The sequence below is a fragment of the Branchiostoma belcheri genome, unplaced genomic scaffold, assembly GCF_001625305.1.
Source record: "Branchiostoma belcheri isolate BF01 breed outbred unplaced genomic scaffold, Haploidv18h27 scaffold46, whole genome shotgun sequence".
Lineage (NCBI taxonomy): Eukaryota > Metazoa > Chordata > Leptocardii > Amphioxiformes > Branchiostomatidae > Branchiostoma > Branchiostoma belcheri.
Genome location: NW_017804087.1, coordinates 817,280 through 833,956, shown reverse-complemented (window position 1 = coordinate 833,956; position 16,677 = coordinate 817,280). Strand labels below are relative to the sequence as shown.

General features: G+C 37.1%; 2 protein-coding genes and 1 pseudogene across 2 annotated transcripts; 1 reads left to right on the top strand and 2 right to left on the bottom strand.

The window, feature by feature from the left end:
- Positions 1-44: 44 nt before the first annotated feature.
- Positions 45-3,001, bottom strand: LOC109479019 (annotated as a pseudogene).
- Positions 3,002-5,525: 2,524 nt separating this feature from the next.
- Positions 5,526-8,372, bottom strand: LOC109478998 (vacuolar protein-sorting-associated protein 25-like). The gene is made up of 6 exons (XM_019780840.1): positions 8,258-8,372; positions 7,553-7,698; positions 7,146-7,199; positions 6,899-6,990; positions 6,619-6,694; positions 5,526-6,233 (listed from the first exon to the last, which is right to left on the bottom strand). The coding sequence occupies exons 1-6, from the start codon at positions 8,305-8,307 to the stop codon at positions 6,130-6,132; spliced, it is 522 nt and encodes a 173-aa protein (XP_019636399.1). The 5' UTR covers positions 8,308-8,372; the 3' UTR covers positions 5,526-6,129.
- A 162-nt stretch (positions 8,373-8,534) lies between these two features.
- Positions 8,535-13,305, top strand: LOC109478996 (NEDD8-conjugating enzyme UBE2F-like). Its single transcript, XM_019780838.1, has 10 exons — positions 8,535-8,659; positions 9,345-9,462; positions 9,822-9,851; positions 9,991-10,056; positions 10,179-10,246; positions 10,551-10,621; positions 10,917-10,974; positions 11,261-11,293; positions 11,445-11,507; positions 12,331-13,305. The coding sequence occupies exons 2-10, from the start codon at positions 9,354-9,356 to the stop codon at positions 12,382-12,384; spliced, it is 552 nt and encodes a 183-aa protein (XP_019636397.1). The 5' UTR covers positions 8,535-8,659; positions 9,345-9,353; the 3' UTR covers positions 12,385-13,305.
- Positions 13,306-16,677: the final 3,372 nt, after the last annotated feature.

Here is a 16,677-nt window from a genome sequence, read left to right as displayed (position 1 = left end):
TCAATTCAATAGAATACCGCTAATCGAACGCAGTATCCCAACTAGATTTGGTTCCATGTTGATGATCCTGCAACAAACTGTCATTTATACGTTAACCTTAAACAACCTATTCACTAGTTACAGCAAGCGGTAGAACTACGTTGTTGAAGCTAATCTACTTGGATAGACTCAGCAAAACTTAACAAAAAAATCTTTGGTATAGTTGAAGAGAAAAATGGCACACTCTGGATCAAATGCATGCTGGGATCCCGTGACGTCAGAAAGTTTGGTGACGTCACTCCTGGGCACAGTGGACGTACCGGAAACTGTTCACATCGCTGAGGAGATAGCGGAGGAACCAGCGGAAGTTGTTCAGCACCTGGTAGTCACGTGACACGCGGAGGTCGCCGGTTGTGTCTTTCTCGGCAGCGGTCATGACGTCACTTCCGTCGACGTCTGGGAGACTGTAGCACATGTGCTGAGGCTGCGTGGGACGAAAACGGACATAATTTTTATGACAAAATCAAGATGCTAACAACACATGACTTTTGGGTCAGTCTCACCGATGATAAGAATTTTGTTTTTGAGAAACTTCGACTACTATGGTTGAGCCCTGACCTGCGCAGTAACCCTGATCTTGATGATCAGGTGCTCCAGAAGGTCGAGGCTGGTGCGGGTGGAGTTCATCAGGTGGAATGAACCAGTACCAGTCTGTTCCGCATGGCGGCGCTCGTCGCGGCGAACCTCGCTCAAGATAGGCTTGGAACGTCAGCAGATCCGCATAGATCCGGCCCATCTTAGCCTCATCCTGTGAGGAGAGATACCCACATGCAACCGTTGGTCACTGACATAACGTTGTCAATGATACACTAGACTTCGTCTTTCATAGGATTTGTTGGAACCTACCCCTTAACCCTTAAAATCCTCATGCATTCACATATGACCTTGCCATGCTTCTTTCATGCTGCTATACATTTAAGGACAATCTCCAGGCAGATGTGTTGTTGTTCCACCTCCTTTTGTTCGCCCTTATGGTGGTGAGGTTTGTCTATCTTCAACCAGTTCACAAACCGTGCCACCTGATAGACCCCCCGCCCCTGAGGCGTTGACAAAAAAGAGCAACACTTCTGCATAAAGAATGACCGCATGCACGGTAAATTCCCCCCACCGTCACCATAGTCAGAGTGGTACTGGTACCGAGATCTCGAGTGTTCCAGGGCAGTACCCTGGGGGCATGTCCTCTAGTGACTCGCAGCTGCACTTCACCCAATCTTCTATCTTCGTGAATGAATGGCATTTTGCATTAAAAATGTGGCATATCAAAATCTTCCATACAATTGTTATTGCAATCGGTCTATGCGATTCATGCATCTGACAAAAATATACTTAGTCATTATTACACAAACAATAAAACATTACAATAGAAAATATAGTTAGCATCTTTAAGATAATATTATATAGTCGTTTTGTTATTTTCTCCAACGTTTTTATTGTGTATCACATTTTAAGTTCGGGTAGTCTGAAAATCTAATTAAAGGTGAAAAACTACTACGTATACATCTATAGTGTGGTGTATTGATTTGGATTAATTAATATTGTGCTCATTGGTACTGTAAATTGGACGTAGTACTGTAACAGTAGCTGGAAAGTTTATGCCATACCCCTAAGTTTGTCCAGTTCACGTAGGGCATGCGCAGTCCGCTCACCAAACCTTCCAGGGTGAAGTCATGGCCAAAACATCCGGAAGAGGACTGCGGGTATTGGTCCATCTGATCACGTGACAAAACAAAGTACTACGTCATTTCCGATTTCGTAGTTTAATAACAAAGTTAGAAGTACTGCGATATTTCTGTGCATATAGTTTCGCAATGCATAAAGATAAAGCTTACTTTTAACCATTGTGATACATCATAATAACATGTAAATGATAAAAAAAATTCTCTGACAAATCGTGAGAAATTTCTGGAAACCATTTTTTGTGGACGCCTCTGGGGTGGAGCCGAAGATTGCACAAAAACGTTGATTACTTTCTGACTCTAATATACATAGCCAGAATACCTAGATGTTATACACCAACAATGCTACAACATTTTGTACCTGTCGGCCACAGTAATTACTATTCGGCTCCTCCCCTGAGGCGTCGACAAAAAAGGGGACACTACTTACAAAGGCATAGTAGGTCGCGTTGGCGGAGAAACCTAGCCGGATGACTTGTCTGTGCATAGTCGAGAAGAGCTGACAGGGGGTCTGGGTGGGGAAACCCCCGACTTCAGCCATGTCGTCACCCCTGGGGACACACCTGCCTGACACCGTCGTCATAGCAACGACGATGCACATGACGGCAGCCATGACACCTGACGGAAAGGTATAGTATGAGTAAAGCTTCAAGAATGTTGCATTTGGTACTTGAGTCATAGGAAGAGCTATTTCTCGGAAGGATACCAATACGTGGCACACGGAAGAATAACAATGCAATGCTTTTTGTGATTGCTGAACATCAAATTATCATAATATTTTTTCCTTTCAGATCTGATTATATATCATATAAGAAAGTTCTGAAAGAAATTTGAAAAACTGAAAAAGTTGTGATAACGCCGGCTTTCGGCAGAACTTTCTATTCTAATTATAGTATACGTATTCTTTCAATTAGTGAAAAAAGTCTACTTTCATATCGAACCAAAAATGCTTTTGTGACAGAAAGAAACACAGAAAGAAACTGTATTGAGGAGGAAAAAGAAGGATCCCACTCCTTCGAATACCGCGATTGGGTTTTCGGATTAGAAAAGGTAGTTTTCTTTTTAGCTGTAAGTTGAGGTAGAATTTGGTGGCTTCGTAAAAAACTCGATTCTTTCGAGTCACTCAGAAAAGCAAAAAAGGCAGGCTTGAACACCAGTACAAGCGTTTGAAAACACATACAAATACAAAATACAACTTATACGTACTTGTCATCTTCACTGGTAACTGCATGATGCTTTCTGTTAACTTCTTGTGATGCTGATGACGATTCTACAACAGATTCAAGTCGAAGTGCCGTTCTTGCTGAACCGTGGCCGTTTTTATACAATTTTAGAAGTTTCGATTTTAGTAAAATCGAGTTTAAAATAGTACACCAGTCACGTAACTTAAAATAATAACCAGGTAATACGTACTTGCAAGTGATTTGTCATCGACAGTTATGTCCGGTCTTCTTCTTCGTTGTTTCCTATGGCAAGTTTTGTTGTATTGTCTTTTATATCCTTGTGATTGTATTATATCCAGCAGTATTCCGTATTCCTTACAGAAACCACCACAGGCTAGTACTTTGTTATGTATGCAGATTACTTGGAAAAACACACCAAAACTTTTTACCATACATGTTTACCATACATCGGATGTTTCTATGCATTTTTAACGAAATGTATACAAAATGTGGACTAAACTTATTCTTAAATCGTAAAACTGTGCAGAATTAAGACCTTCTCTTTGGTTTCCTATCTTAAGATGGTAATGCATTCCATATATATGACAAGATGCTATGATAAGACGTAAAAATGGCAATAGCATGACATCGTGTCAAAATATACACCGTACGACAAAAATGAAACAAGGATGCTTCAAAACCCCCACCCCCAATCATAATAGTTTCCCTTGAGGCGACTCATTTGGTCGCCTTTGGAGTTTCCCTTAGTAATACACCAATCTTCAACCTGATATCCTGTTCATTTCTTAGTTGTGTTTACTTCTAAACTTGAGACGTGCCATACTACTCTTGTTTATTGTCCGTCAAAGCAAGCCATTTCATGGTTGTTATCGTCCTACAACATCGCCATTGCCGCCTATAATCAACGAAGTACGCTCATGGACTAGTTCAACAAGTCTATAATTGTACTGTTTGTACCCTTGCTTGCGCTAATGTGGCGTAAATGATTATATGCCGTGTTGTCGGTGATATTTGGTGGACAATAGAGGGGTGAAAGGGTTATCCCAACGACATAATGAGCTTTAGAACCCGATCAGTCCCTAGTATTGTTCTGAAAATGTCAGCGGATCCAGGGGTGGTTTCGCTAAAGTTGTAATTTGCCGAGTGAAATAGAGGGGCTTTTTGGGCACTGGTCCTTCAAAAATCAGTTTTATTTGTAGCGTAAAGTTAATTTCACACGACCAATGGTGTGTTGTAACCCTTATTGTCCTGTCATGTTCTCAGAACGGTCGTGATGCTTGAAAACGTAAGAAACGATGGGATTTCTCTCAAGTCACTGAGGTCTAAAGTTGTGAAAAGCTGTAGCAATAATGGAAAATTGGCTTCTTTCTTACACTAGCTAAAACCATTTTTATGTGATTTGCGATGTTATTCCAAGATTAATCTTAGATTTAATTATTATTTTGTACTTTCTTGATGGTATGGAATGAATACCTGAATGACATTTTCGGCAGCCACAAAACGCTGCGACCAAAACCTTACATTTTTTTCAAGTTCAAAAACATAATGTTTAATTATAGTAGATATAATCGTGATGGGTCATTATATTGTGGTAATTATCAATTATGCTGTACTTTTACATCTTTTACAAGCTCATCAATATTTTAGGTACCTTGTTAAGACAAGCCACGATTTTTTAAAATCCTTTTTAGGCCTTAAGAGTTTCAGACAGTGTTTATGTATTGTAGACACGACATATGTCCACCATTGTTCCTTCTTGAAACTGAGACACAAGGCATCACTGACCCAAGTAATTGGAGATGACCAAACGGTAACGAAAGTCTTTCACTATCAATCTAAATCAGACCTCTACTCTAGGTCAGTTACAGTAAACACTATTCATAAATCGTCCATGGCATAGATAGTCAACGGTAGCTGCCATAGTTTATAAATTCATAACCTGTGATCCCAACTTGTCTGCAAAACACCAAAAGCTTACAACTATCTATGAGGTGACTTTACCGGTTGACCAACACAGATACAAATACATGAACACAGTCATGACTCACAGAAACTGTCCTACATGCAGGAAGAAACGGACAGGAAATCGATGATTCAACTTGACCAATGGAAAAGATTCCATGCAATTCAATCAACTGGCTAGCCAATCACGTTCTGCCTGTCATCCAACGTTAACTACTAGTACTACTCGAAATAGAAATGTCTAAATTGCAAGTATTTTCAAAATTGAACATAATGGAATTCCTTCAAGTCTTAGTCATCTTGGTAAAGTTTTGCAAGCATTTAGAAAATTGAAAATAATGGAATTCTTTCAAGTCTTAGTCATCTAGGTAGAAATTTCAGGGAGATAGCTAGTTTTCCAATACCAGGAAATTTTTAAGTGGTTTCCATTATGTTACTGTACGTTTCTAATCAAGGGGGGTGCTGTTGTATATTAGTCACTATTATATATTGTTGAGCGACAGTATTGAAGAAACATGAAATCATACCACAAAATAGTGTTCTGTATTTCTACTGTACAATAGAATAGTTTCAAGCACCTTCCTTTTTCATGATACAGCGAAAGTAAATGAAGTGTAAATTTGGTCTTTTAATTCTATAGTATCAAAAATAGATAGCTCAGTTCTTTTAAAATTTGGGACACAGTGTATTTATTTCCCACATATGAGGCACATGAATAGTGAAAGAAGATGGACACAGAGAGAAAACATGACACAGCATATACAGGTTATACAGGTTAAAACATATTCTGTAAGTTGGAATAATTATGTACATTGCACTAACTTACAACTATTTCCTCAGTTTCTATGCAGCTGTAGTTTTAAACATGCAGCCTACTGCTTTGCTTAGTATACATGTAGTATATCAGCATACATATAACACAATTCTTGGACATAAAGACTTACAACATACATAAACATGTAGCAGCTAGAGACAATTGATAGCAATGTGTCTTATGACTCTTATCCCTCCACATATATAAAATATTGGAAAAGCTATGCAAAAAAAATTCAGGTTAAATTTTATTTCTGTTGGCTTGGCATGTCACATTTATAAAATATGCACATGAAATGTGACAACATTTACATCAGGTAATTCAATTTGCAAAATCCTTGTCAAAGATGACAGATTGGGCAATATTTTTGTCTGACATAATTAAGCATCAAGTGGCGGAAAGACAAACCCTGGCTAGAACACTGCATCTAAACTATCGGAAGGATTGAGGGGTTTTAGAAGAATTTGACCCCCTCACTGCCCATAAGTTCTGCCTTTCTCTCTAGTTGTAACGTTTCTAGAGCCCTCGTCAGCAGCCAGGATTCCATTCCATGGAATTCTGAAAGAGATCAACATTCCTTTTGGTCATGATCATTGCATTCATGTACAATGTACAAAAAGGGCTGTGTATTTAAAACACATGTGCCGGTACACATCAGAAATAGCCCCTATTTTACCTGCACCTGCAGTAAGGTGCATATACACACAGTATTTCGAACCCTGTCTGGTATACCTGTACCTGTACCTGAACAAGTAAAACACTAGTGGAGTGTCACCATTCTTTTCACATTAAATAGATTGCATCTCAAAGATAACAATTGAGTACTTGAAAAGGAAAACTTGTTTTCAGATTAAGATGTGTAAAACCTCACACAAAGACTACAATTTACCACTAAAGATGACAGTTGGCCAGGCTAAATCTATAGACAGAAGTTCAAAATTACCTTGATTTGAAGTGTCGTCCCCATTCACCAGTTCATATGTGGTACATACAGTGTTGTTCATGCCATTTGATGTAACCTAATGTTTGGTAGGAAATAACAGAAAAACAATGTACATGTCAACAACAACGATAACTAAATAATGCTTAAGCACAGAATTTGGTTAATGAACTTTGAAAGCTATTCAGCCTTAAAAGTGTGGTTATCTCTCTCATAATACAAGCACTATATTTACATGTACATATAAACACTGCACTGTGATTGGTCAACACATCCTACTCACCCATTGGTAGATGATCTTGCCCCATTCCTCTGGTGTTCTCCACATGATCAGACACCTGTTTCTTTTCTTTGGGTCGGTCCATTCTATATTACCTAGGCAACAACACAAGAAAAAATAACCAAAGAAATTGCATAAGTTGCATCTAAATGAAAGGCAATACTATACATATACACTGACATGTATAGTATGTATAATACCATTGTGGAATTTCTTACCAAGAGTATTTTGTGTTTCTGTTAAAGCTTACCTTTTTTCCTGAGTTCTTCAAGCACAGTGTAGACTGCTTCTAATGGCAACTTTCCTGGTAGATCGTTAAGATAGTACACCACCAAAGTATATAATTATACATTTCCTTATAACTATATAACTAATATACAAACACACTGTATATGCTACGTCAATGAAGGTAAGGCATCCAGGTGATGAAAAACATGTACATTTGCAAAACAGTTGCTCAACTGCATAAGCTAGTTCACACTTTGATGTGTGCATGTGCAGTGTGATGCATTTTGGGTCATCTGTCATTTTCTATGTATTTCCAGTGCCTTCAACTTTGACATATCATCCACAATGCATCACACCACATGTGCTCACTTGAAACTGTGAACTAGCTTGTACGAGTCCACTGCCAGATCTAGACCACATGAAGGATACTGCCTATCTTTTGGTTGTGGAAGAGAGGACTGTCCTGTGCATCTGTGACATCCAGGCTGTACTGTCTCCTGTGTCTGCAGTAGGACAGCACCAGCAAGCACCAGGCCTCTAGCTGCTTAGCCTGGGTGTCCTTGTTGGGCTGTATGCTAAAAGAGAAAGCAAGTGGAAAGGTAGCATTTTTGTTTAGTGAGACATTATTAGATGTTAAACAAGGACAACAATAGTAACAACAACATGATTTAGCAAATGCGTAATGTTTACTTACACTATTGTCTATCTCAGTAAACGTCTGCTCTGTTTATTCTTCCTCAAACACATTCATGTATGGTGCCTGGCCCCTCCAATTTGCTACATAATGGCATGCACCTCGCACAGTGTGTCATCATAAATGTCATTGACCTTATTTGATTTGACAAGAAGATATGGAAACGTCACCTGACAAATTGTTTTAAGCCATTGTCCAATGATTCTAAGAATTTTGTGCTCGCCTGCATAAAACCATGTAAAATGACACACCCAACATATTTTTCACACGGAACAAGTTTGCTACCGCCCCCCTCCCCAGTTAGTTGGAGATTTCGGCCATCGTTTCTCATTTAACTAGAAAAGACAGCTACTAAAACTAACAAAATACAATTCATATATATCCCTTATAGCTGTAATATTCACAGTTTTGTGTAAAAGTTTACAGAAATCGCGACTTACGTGAAAAACGGAGGAAAGTTGTACTGCCACGGCCACTGAAACTCCGCCATCTCGGATTCCTAAAATTCACGCGAGAAAACGCGAGACCTGTATTTTCATCCTCAATTTTCACCAAAATTGAGTCAAAACTATCGAAATTATGACATTACATAAACCTCTGTAGATATATGAACATTTTATAGCGTCATAATATCAGTGAAAACTAATTTTTAAGCCAAAATCGCTTGACAAAATTTATACCACGTGACTTTCCCTCAGGATCAACCTCTGACCTCACCCTACATTCGTTTGGACGTGAAATCAAGTTTTCTGGAAAAATATGGAAAAATAAGAGAAATATCGTCTTCTCTTCGACTTCCATATACCTACCAAGATTTTTTTCTCAGCAGCGCGAAGAAATAAGTAAGTATTCGTCCAGTAGGCCTTTCTGTTTTAGAAATACAACGTTACAAAATATGTTATCCTGCACTTTTTAGTTTGGGGATGGGGGTGGGGGGCACGGCTATATTTATAAAATGGTTAAAACATGCCATTTACCGAAATATGCTGAATTTTTTCAGGGCTTCATTGTGATACAAACCAGCGTTATGTAATATGTGGAAAGTCCAGAGGATATGACAATATTTTGTTGACGAAATTTATAATCATGTTGCTATCATATATCACATAACATTAGGCTCAGATTCTATACGTGCTCTAAGTTAGTGCACGTTTACAAAATATGTGTGAGTTTACTATTTTCATGCTAAATCAAAGTACATTTAAGCACATTTAAGTTAACTTTAATCAACTTTAATGTTGTATGAAAACAAATTGTTAACGAATTGACACTCAAACTTTAACCTAACATCTGCTTGGAGATTAAAAACCACACTTTCTGTCGGAGACTGTAATTCAGTTTGACTTTACGGTAACAAAATTGCACCATCTGAGGAAAAATGTTCACGGAACTTAATGTGAATATCTTTTGTAACAGTATTAATTTGACAGCACAGAAGTGACTGTGGAAACAGTGAACATAAAAGTACCACTCAATCAATCAAATCACTGGAAATCACAAGCCATGATGTTGTTCATGTCTATACAGGAGTTGAATATGATTACGCTGTCCAAGAAGTTGAAGCAGGCGAAAGAGGGAAAACCTGTGGAGATCGCTCAAGGGCCTGACAAGAGGGCCTCCATTCGGGATAAACTACTCATCAAGGGTATGGACTTATTATAGAGTACTTAGGAACTGTAGATTGTTTGAGCTGCCAGTCCTTGAAATCCTTTTTTCTGCATACATGTATCTGTAACATTGAAAATTACCCGTACCAGACAAATTTTACCTGTACCACTAAGAATTGAGGATGTATGGATCAGACTAAAAACTGTCCAGAAACTATTGCCATTATTAATTATTTTTTTTATACATGTACTATAACAGTCAATGCAACAGTCAATGCAACAATTAAAAATCCGCATATATGTATATTACAGTATAAACCTAATACATGGACATCTTACATGCCGCTGGTATTTTAAGCCCTAACAAAATGTTATGATATCTTATGTATAATTACAGAGGTTCAAGAAATGGAGTCCAACCTACCACGTAAGTCTGAGAACAATACTGACATATTTCATATTTCTGGTTTGCATACATTCTCTGTTTCAGTGTTTCCAAATACTTCTTAATTTTATGATGTACAATGTTACAAAATTTAAAAATCTACTATTTTCAACCTCCACAGCAACCTGTAAAGTGAACTTTGATGACCCCAACAAACTACATCAGTTCAACATTACTATTGCTCCAGGTAGGAAAGTTGCTGTTAATGTGTTAGGGTGGTTTCCCATCTACAAATCCTTAATTTCAAGTCAATCCATTAATCTAAAAAGTGGCATGAATCAAAGTTAAAATGCTCTGGATTTGTTTCAGATGAAGGTTTTTGGCAGGGAGGGACTTTTGACTTTGACGTAGATGTTCCAGAAGATTACAATATCCTGGTGAGCTGTTTATATTGTATATTAATAGTAGTTTTCTACTGAGTGACAAGCATTAGGGCTAGAATTCATTTTGCAATGTTACTAGTATTGGAGGCTGGTTCCCATGTTGTTAAAGACCCTGAGCTCTTATTGGACTGATTTTCATAGTGATAAAAAACCCTGAGCTCCTATTGGACCGATTTTGATAGTGATGAGCTCCGATTGGTAGTTCTGGGAATGCTGAGGTAGAGGTATGTAGCTAGGTATATGAGAGATTGTGTAACACTGCCTAGCATGATGTTCTATGTTTTATTTTTGTCCACAGCCCCCAAGAGTGCAGTGTAACACCAGGATATGGCACCCAAACATAGCTGAGAATGGCGACATTTGTCTTAGGTAAGGTTGTATTCATTCTTGTTTTTTTGGCAACGCCTTAGGGGTGAGGCCAAAAAGTTGTACATTATTTAGAAGTAGCTGAAAATGTTAAAGTTCTTTACTTCCTGGAAGTATTTGTTTTGTGTAGCTGAGCTGTGGGTTTGTGTCTATGTTTTTCTGGACAGAGTAGGTTGACAAGACATGGGTGGGAGAAGATTGACAGGCAGAATGACATTAGGTCAAAGGTCTCAGGGAATCCGGAAGCCGAGGATTGTACTCATCCCAGAAGTTAAAAATCTTTCATTTCTTTTTCCAGTTTGCTTAGGGAAACATCATTAGATGCAACTGGGTGGTCTCCAACACGGACCCTCAAGGTAATTATTATGTTATGCCTTGTTTACCATATAATGAAATATCCTTAACCTTCTATTTGCTAAGATAAGACTTTTGGATAAAATTTGTATTGGTTACAGAGTTAGATAGCAGGAAGATGGTTACAGGTAAGCCAGTGTAATGTTTTATGTTTAATGTGTACAGAGATTTTAGTAAGTGCCTTGAAATTTTGCTCTTGTACAATAATGTATTTGCTTCTATATGGAGGGATGTATTTTAATGTTGTTTATGAAACAAGTTTTGAATCATTTGTTGTCTCTTTTACAGGACGTTGTGTGGGGTTTAAATGCACTATTTTATGTAAGTATTAGTCTTGTTCTTTATAACATATCCACCAAAATGACCAAATCCTCCTCTCTATTAGTGTTAGACTCAATGTTAAATTTTTAGTTTGACTGTCTTAGTAAATGAGCTTAGAATCTAAAGGTTCTAACTGTATTTTTTTTCTCAGGAACTTTGTGACTTCGATGACCCTCTCAATCTAGAAGCTGCAGAGCACTGGCTTAGGGATAAGGTAAGTCCTTCACTTTATGTGTTTTAAATTTAACCTTCTTCCTGCTGAAGTACACAATTGGCACCAAATTTGTATCGTTTATAGGGTTAGGCAGGAGGGAGAGAGTTTAGCAGAAAAGTTGGGCTAGATATCATCCTTATTACATAATATTAGTTTATATCTCTAGGTGAAATGTGTTTGTGATGTACAGTTTTTGGATATGAATCATTGGTAGATATGGCTATTGTGTGCAGTAAAGTGTTAGTGTTATTCTCCAAACTGTTTTGAAATGTGCCTTGTGATTTTTTTGTCTAATGTTTAATATATATGATCTACAATGTTTTGTGTAGTTTGTTCAACACAGTCAACTTGAGATAATGGACAATTTCAAGCAAAACAAAATTTAGTCAAATTTTTGAAAGCGGTTCATGCAGCGCAGGCGAAGCGCGTTCGATTTAGTCTATGGAACATTTGGAAGCCCGTGTGATAACCAAATAGAACCCTGTGTGATACCGCTAGTTATCACATGGGCCGGAACACCAGTATCGAACACTATCACAGCCAAGGTATGACATAAACTGTCAAAGAAGATGTTTTGTTTTGTTTGTTAACTGTATATTCAAGTTGTTTGTTGTTGTAGTTTTGTATTGTTTGTTCTAAAATCACACAATTCAGTCTTACTAGCTGGCTTCAATGCTATTTTCTATCAATAAACCCATGTTAGAGATATATATAAATTATATGAAAGTTCTAGCCCTTAAAATTGTTTGTTTGATATACATGTATATGTTGACAGCAATGAACAAACACTAAGACTTGTTTTTTTTTTCCTTTTTTTATCCAGGAATCTTTTCAAGAGAAGGTGACCAGTTACATAGAGCGCTATGCCAAGAGATGATGGAAAGGCCTAACTGTCATTTGTAGGAAATACAAAATACTAGTAATAGAGCAACATTTTTTTTAAAAGAGGGCTCTGTCTAGATCACGTATTGTATGCTTACAGTTGCAATATGTATTATTTATCATACTGTCATTAGCAATGTAACTGCTAATATAATAAATAAGCTCAATCCACTGTTTTCCCATCCCCAGGATGCATAGCACCAGGGGGTTTAAAATTCCCAGGATGCATAGCACCAGGGGGTTGATACATGACATACTGTTAAAATTATATGGCTTGTTTTTCTCTTTTTTTTCTAGTAAACATGGAACATGTGGTTTATAACATTACTTTGACTACAGTGGTAAAGTTTTACCGTCTCAATAAAAAAGAACAACTTTTGCTGGAAATAATTGAACAGATGTTGTATATTAATATTAAGGGAGCAACCTTCATTGTTTTAGACTCTACCAACAACGAATGTAAAAACACACATAATTCCAACCCCTGGCGCTATACAACCTAGGAATTTTTGCCTGCCTGGTGCTATGCATCTTGGGAATGGGAAAAGGGTGAATAAAAGCTTGGTGAGAGATGGCTCATTATATATCAAGGGGGGGTTTGTGTTAACTAAGTTAATGGACAACCCCCATGTCAACACAGACATTGCATGATAATCATATTATGCTAAATGTAATTGTTTTGTGTGAGCTAAAAAAGTACTTGTCGGAGAAACTCCTTGTTTTCATAATTCATTTTACTTTATTTTCTCTTTGTGGGTTTCAAGACTGAAAATGAATTTATTATTACATTAAAAATGGCTGTGGAATTCTGTTGTATTTATTTCCTTTTCATGTGGGTTTAAACAGATATACAATGAAGTCAAAGTATCAATGGGATTATCTTTCCCATGTAAAAGAAAGGTACACAAATTAAATATCCTTAGGCCACACCAATTTAATTTGTTGGTTCTCGGATTCGCCTCTTCATTTTTTTCTGATTTGAAAAAAAAAAAAATAAGATTCTGGTTCTGAATCAACTCAAAAATGCTCATATTTTGAGAAAAGTCCTTTTTCTTCCTAGTTGTTGCAGTGTTTCCATCTATCAAAATTCATTGTTATGGGTTCACCACACCACGAAGTGGTGGTGAACCCATATTGCTTTTTCTGATGTTTCTTCTCCTCCTTCTTCTTCTCCTGCCATTTTTTAAATGGATTCAGCTTCTTCATTTTAGAGCCTAAGGTCCTGAAATTTGGTATGGAGGTACAGTGGGCAAATACCCCTAGGCGTTTTTTAAATTTTTGTGATACAGGCTTTTAGAATGGTTTTATTTGAGTTTTTTGGCTGTGTTATAGCAAATGTATTACTGTGTTAGTGTGCCATGTTTACCACGTTTGGGTATGAGTCATCACAATGGAATGCAGGGCATCAACCAATAGGCATGCAGCTTTCCTCTATACTTCTTGCTGATTGGCTGTTGGGATTTAACTTGATCAACACCTGCACAGAGCATTTCCACCTGCACAGAGCATTTCTTGCTGATTGGCTGTTGGGATTTAACTTGATTAACACCTGCACAGAGCATTTCCATACTGACAGTATGTCTTTATTCAAGTGTTTTGGTAGGTATTTCAAGCTTTTCTGCTCCAGCATTGGAATGCGGGGCATGAACGTTTTTTTTTTTATTTTGAAAATCAACAGTTTGCATTATGCAATTAAAAATCCTAACCAGTAAAGTAGGGAATAGCTATCCAACTGTTGTTTTAGTTGTATGTTACTTCATATTATAGTTATATCAATGTAAATCATTGTTTTCCCTTGTGTTTCTCATTCTTTCCCTGCCATGTCGTAAAATGTGGTGAACCCATCGCTGTATTTGCTCCAAAGCAAATATTGGCCTTTCTAGTTTAAATATTAACACAACCTTTTGTGTTGACTTCATGGCTCCTATCATAGCATTTGCGACTATAATAGGATGCGTAAACCTGTTTTTATTTTTATTTTTTTTTCGCCCTGTCGCTTCATGTTTTTTCTGACAAAATCCGAGAACCAACAAATTAAATTGGTGTGGCCTTAAAAAGATTTCTACATAGTTTCTCAAAATTCATGAGCATTACAGATTCAACTTCACGACTATTGGCATAGGTTGCAGATAATGCAATAATTATTTTGTAAAGCAGTATTTTACTTCAAATCTTCCAGATAATGCTGTGACAGTTGAATTTGTTTTGTATCATACATGTGAAGTTATATTGGTATAATGCATGTAAGTTTTGAATACCTATTGTACTGGGTAAAAGGTGATGGCATATAGTATAGAATATATAGTACCAAAGTGTATGTTTGTATGGAAAAGGCTGAATTATTGAGTTAAAGTGTGAATTCTATACTACACATGGTGCCATTGTCTATGATGAGGACTACAATTATTGTGCATTATTAGAGACCCACAACAAACACTGCAATAAGTTGGTTAACATGCAGTTTAAATTGTATACACACAGTGGGATACATTATGGGTAATATGTCAAATTGTATCAAACATGGTATAAACAAGAACTGTTTACAAAGTTAGGGGCCTTCACCTTTGACCTCGCATGTCTCCTGTGAAGCAGCTTATTGCATCCATGTAGAAGAAAAATTTCTTTGAATAAAACAATTTTCTTTTGGTTTCTGTTCTGAAAAGTCATGTCTGTGCCTTGACAGTGGAAAAGTTGTCCATGTTAGAACTTACCTGCAATTGGCATGGAAATTTAGCCTGGGTATCAGGCTTAACAGCTGCAGTGTCTGATTCTTGGTGATTTTGTAGTGACTGAACAGGAGTCTGAACCTGAAAGCCTTTGTACCTAGTCTATAGTCTCAAATCATAAGCCTGATATTATGGTGTCTTTTTTTTACTCCGTTTGGCATTTCAAAACTGTGAGAAAACAAGCTGTGGATGTAGTGAAAAACTTAACCATTTCGAAAAGGCCATAGTAAGTGATCACAGGCATAGACATCCAATAGCTGAAACTGTATTATTACAGTATACAATGTAACTCCCCCTTCCCCCTTTTCAGGTTTGTATCTGGGAATGTTAGTTGGTTAGAATCACAGCAATGTGTATGTAATGTACATCAATACGTGCTGTCAGCAATGTCAAAAATAAAGTAGAGTCACTTTTTCCACCACGTCTTTTGTCGGTCTGTTATTAGAAGATTCTTCAAGCTACAACCTGTCCTTGGTACTGAAAAGTCGTTCGGGGGATGTCACACAAAGACAAGAAAAAAAAACAAAGGTATCCTTGATTAGTGGCATTCTCTTGGTGTCATGTCGACGAATGTCAAAGAATGTAGTTGCTCCAACTTAGTAAAAGATTGTACAGTAACTACACATTCTTCTTGTGTTTGAAATTGTCTTTCTGTGCTTCATCTACATGTAGTAGGAGACAACAATAACAAGACTTAGTTACTTCCTGTCCAGATCTTCAACCCACTTTTAAAATTGACTCCCTCTTCTTTGTTGTCTCAGTCAGAGAGTTGACCAGAAGGAAATATCGCCAACCAATAAACAAATAAATAAACACATAAAACTGGTGCAGCACAAACATTTTTACATGCATTGATTCTTTAATTGATGGTGTTGTCACTGGGTGTTGGAATTATTGACATCATTGATCAGTACATGTAAAATTACAAAATATTGTACTAAAGCATAGCATCGAGGTATTTCTTTACAAGCTTGAATAATATTGTCTGGGGTAGGATTGTATTCAATAATTCATGCACATCATTAAGTGCCATACTTTACTACTCTATGTAGTGCTACTCTATGTTGCTGTTTTTTTTTTCGCATGGCTGATGCTGTTGGTAGCGGGAAATTCTCATAACAGAAACTTTGTGAATTGCTTGGAGAACAATGTATATTTTGTACATAGTGTATTGTTTGTATTCATATGCTTAGTATAGACATGATTTTAACTCCATGGTATACACATTTTTCCATACATTTTTAGATCCATCAATACCACATTGCACTGGTACTGGTATCAACATTTTAAAGCATCTTAGAGTCACAAATGTTCCACCAAATAAACACAAAAACGTGATCTATGCCTTAGCTTATACAAATCACTTACTATAGATAGTCAAGTTAGTTTATACAAAGTTACTGATGTTTTTTAAGTTTTTCAATTCACTCGTTTCTCAAAACACTCTCCTTAGATCACAATGCTTGTATTTAGTGATATTCAGCTTGATACTAGAATACTTTGCTGTCCTACTCTATGCATGTGCTCTTCCTTTAGTCACTTGGCTAATATTATTAGTAGTT

What these genes read in the sequence shown, in the direction of transcription:
- LOC109478996 (XM_019780838.1), top strand. Translation starts at nt 9,354, where the DNA reads ATGATTACGCTGTCCAAGAAGTTGAAGCAGGCGAAAGAGGGAAAACCT. An exon ending in AATGGAGTCCAACCTACCAC is followed by an intron (nt 9,852 to 9,990) that starts GTAAGTCTGAGA and finishes CAACCTCCACAG; the next exon opens with CAACCTGTAAAGTGAACTTT. An exon ending in CAGAAGATTACAATATCCTG is followed by an intron (nt 10,247 to 10,550) that starts GTGAGCTGTTTA and finishes TTTTGTCCACAG; the next exon opens with CCCCCAAGAGTGCAGTGTAA.
- LOC109478998 (XM_019780840.1), bottom strand. Translation starts at nt 8,307, where the DNA reads ATGGCGGAGTTTCAGTGGCCGTGGCAGTACAACTTTCCTCCGTTTTTC. An exon ending in TGAAGAACTCAGGAAAAAAG is followed by an intron (nt 6,991 to 7,145) that starts GTAAGCTTTAAC and finishes GTTGTTGCCTAG; the next exon opens with GTAATATAGAATGGACCGAC. An exon ending in GGACGACACTTCAAATCAAG is followed by an intron (nt 6,234 to 6,618) that starts GTAATTTTGAAC and finishes GATCTCTTTCAG; the next exon opens with AATTCCATGGAATGGAATCC.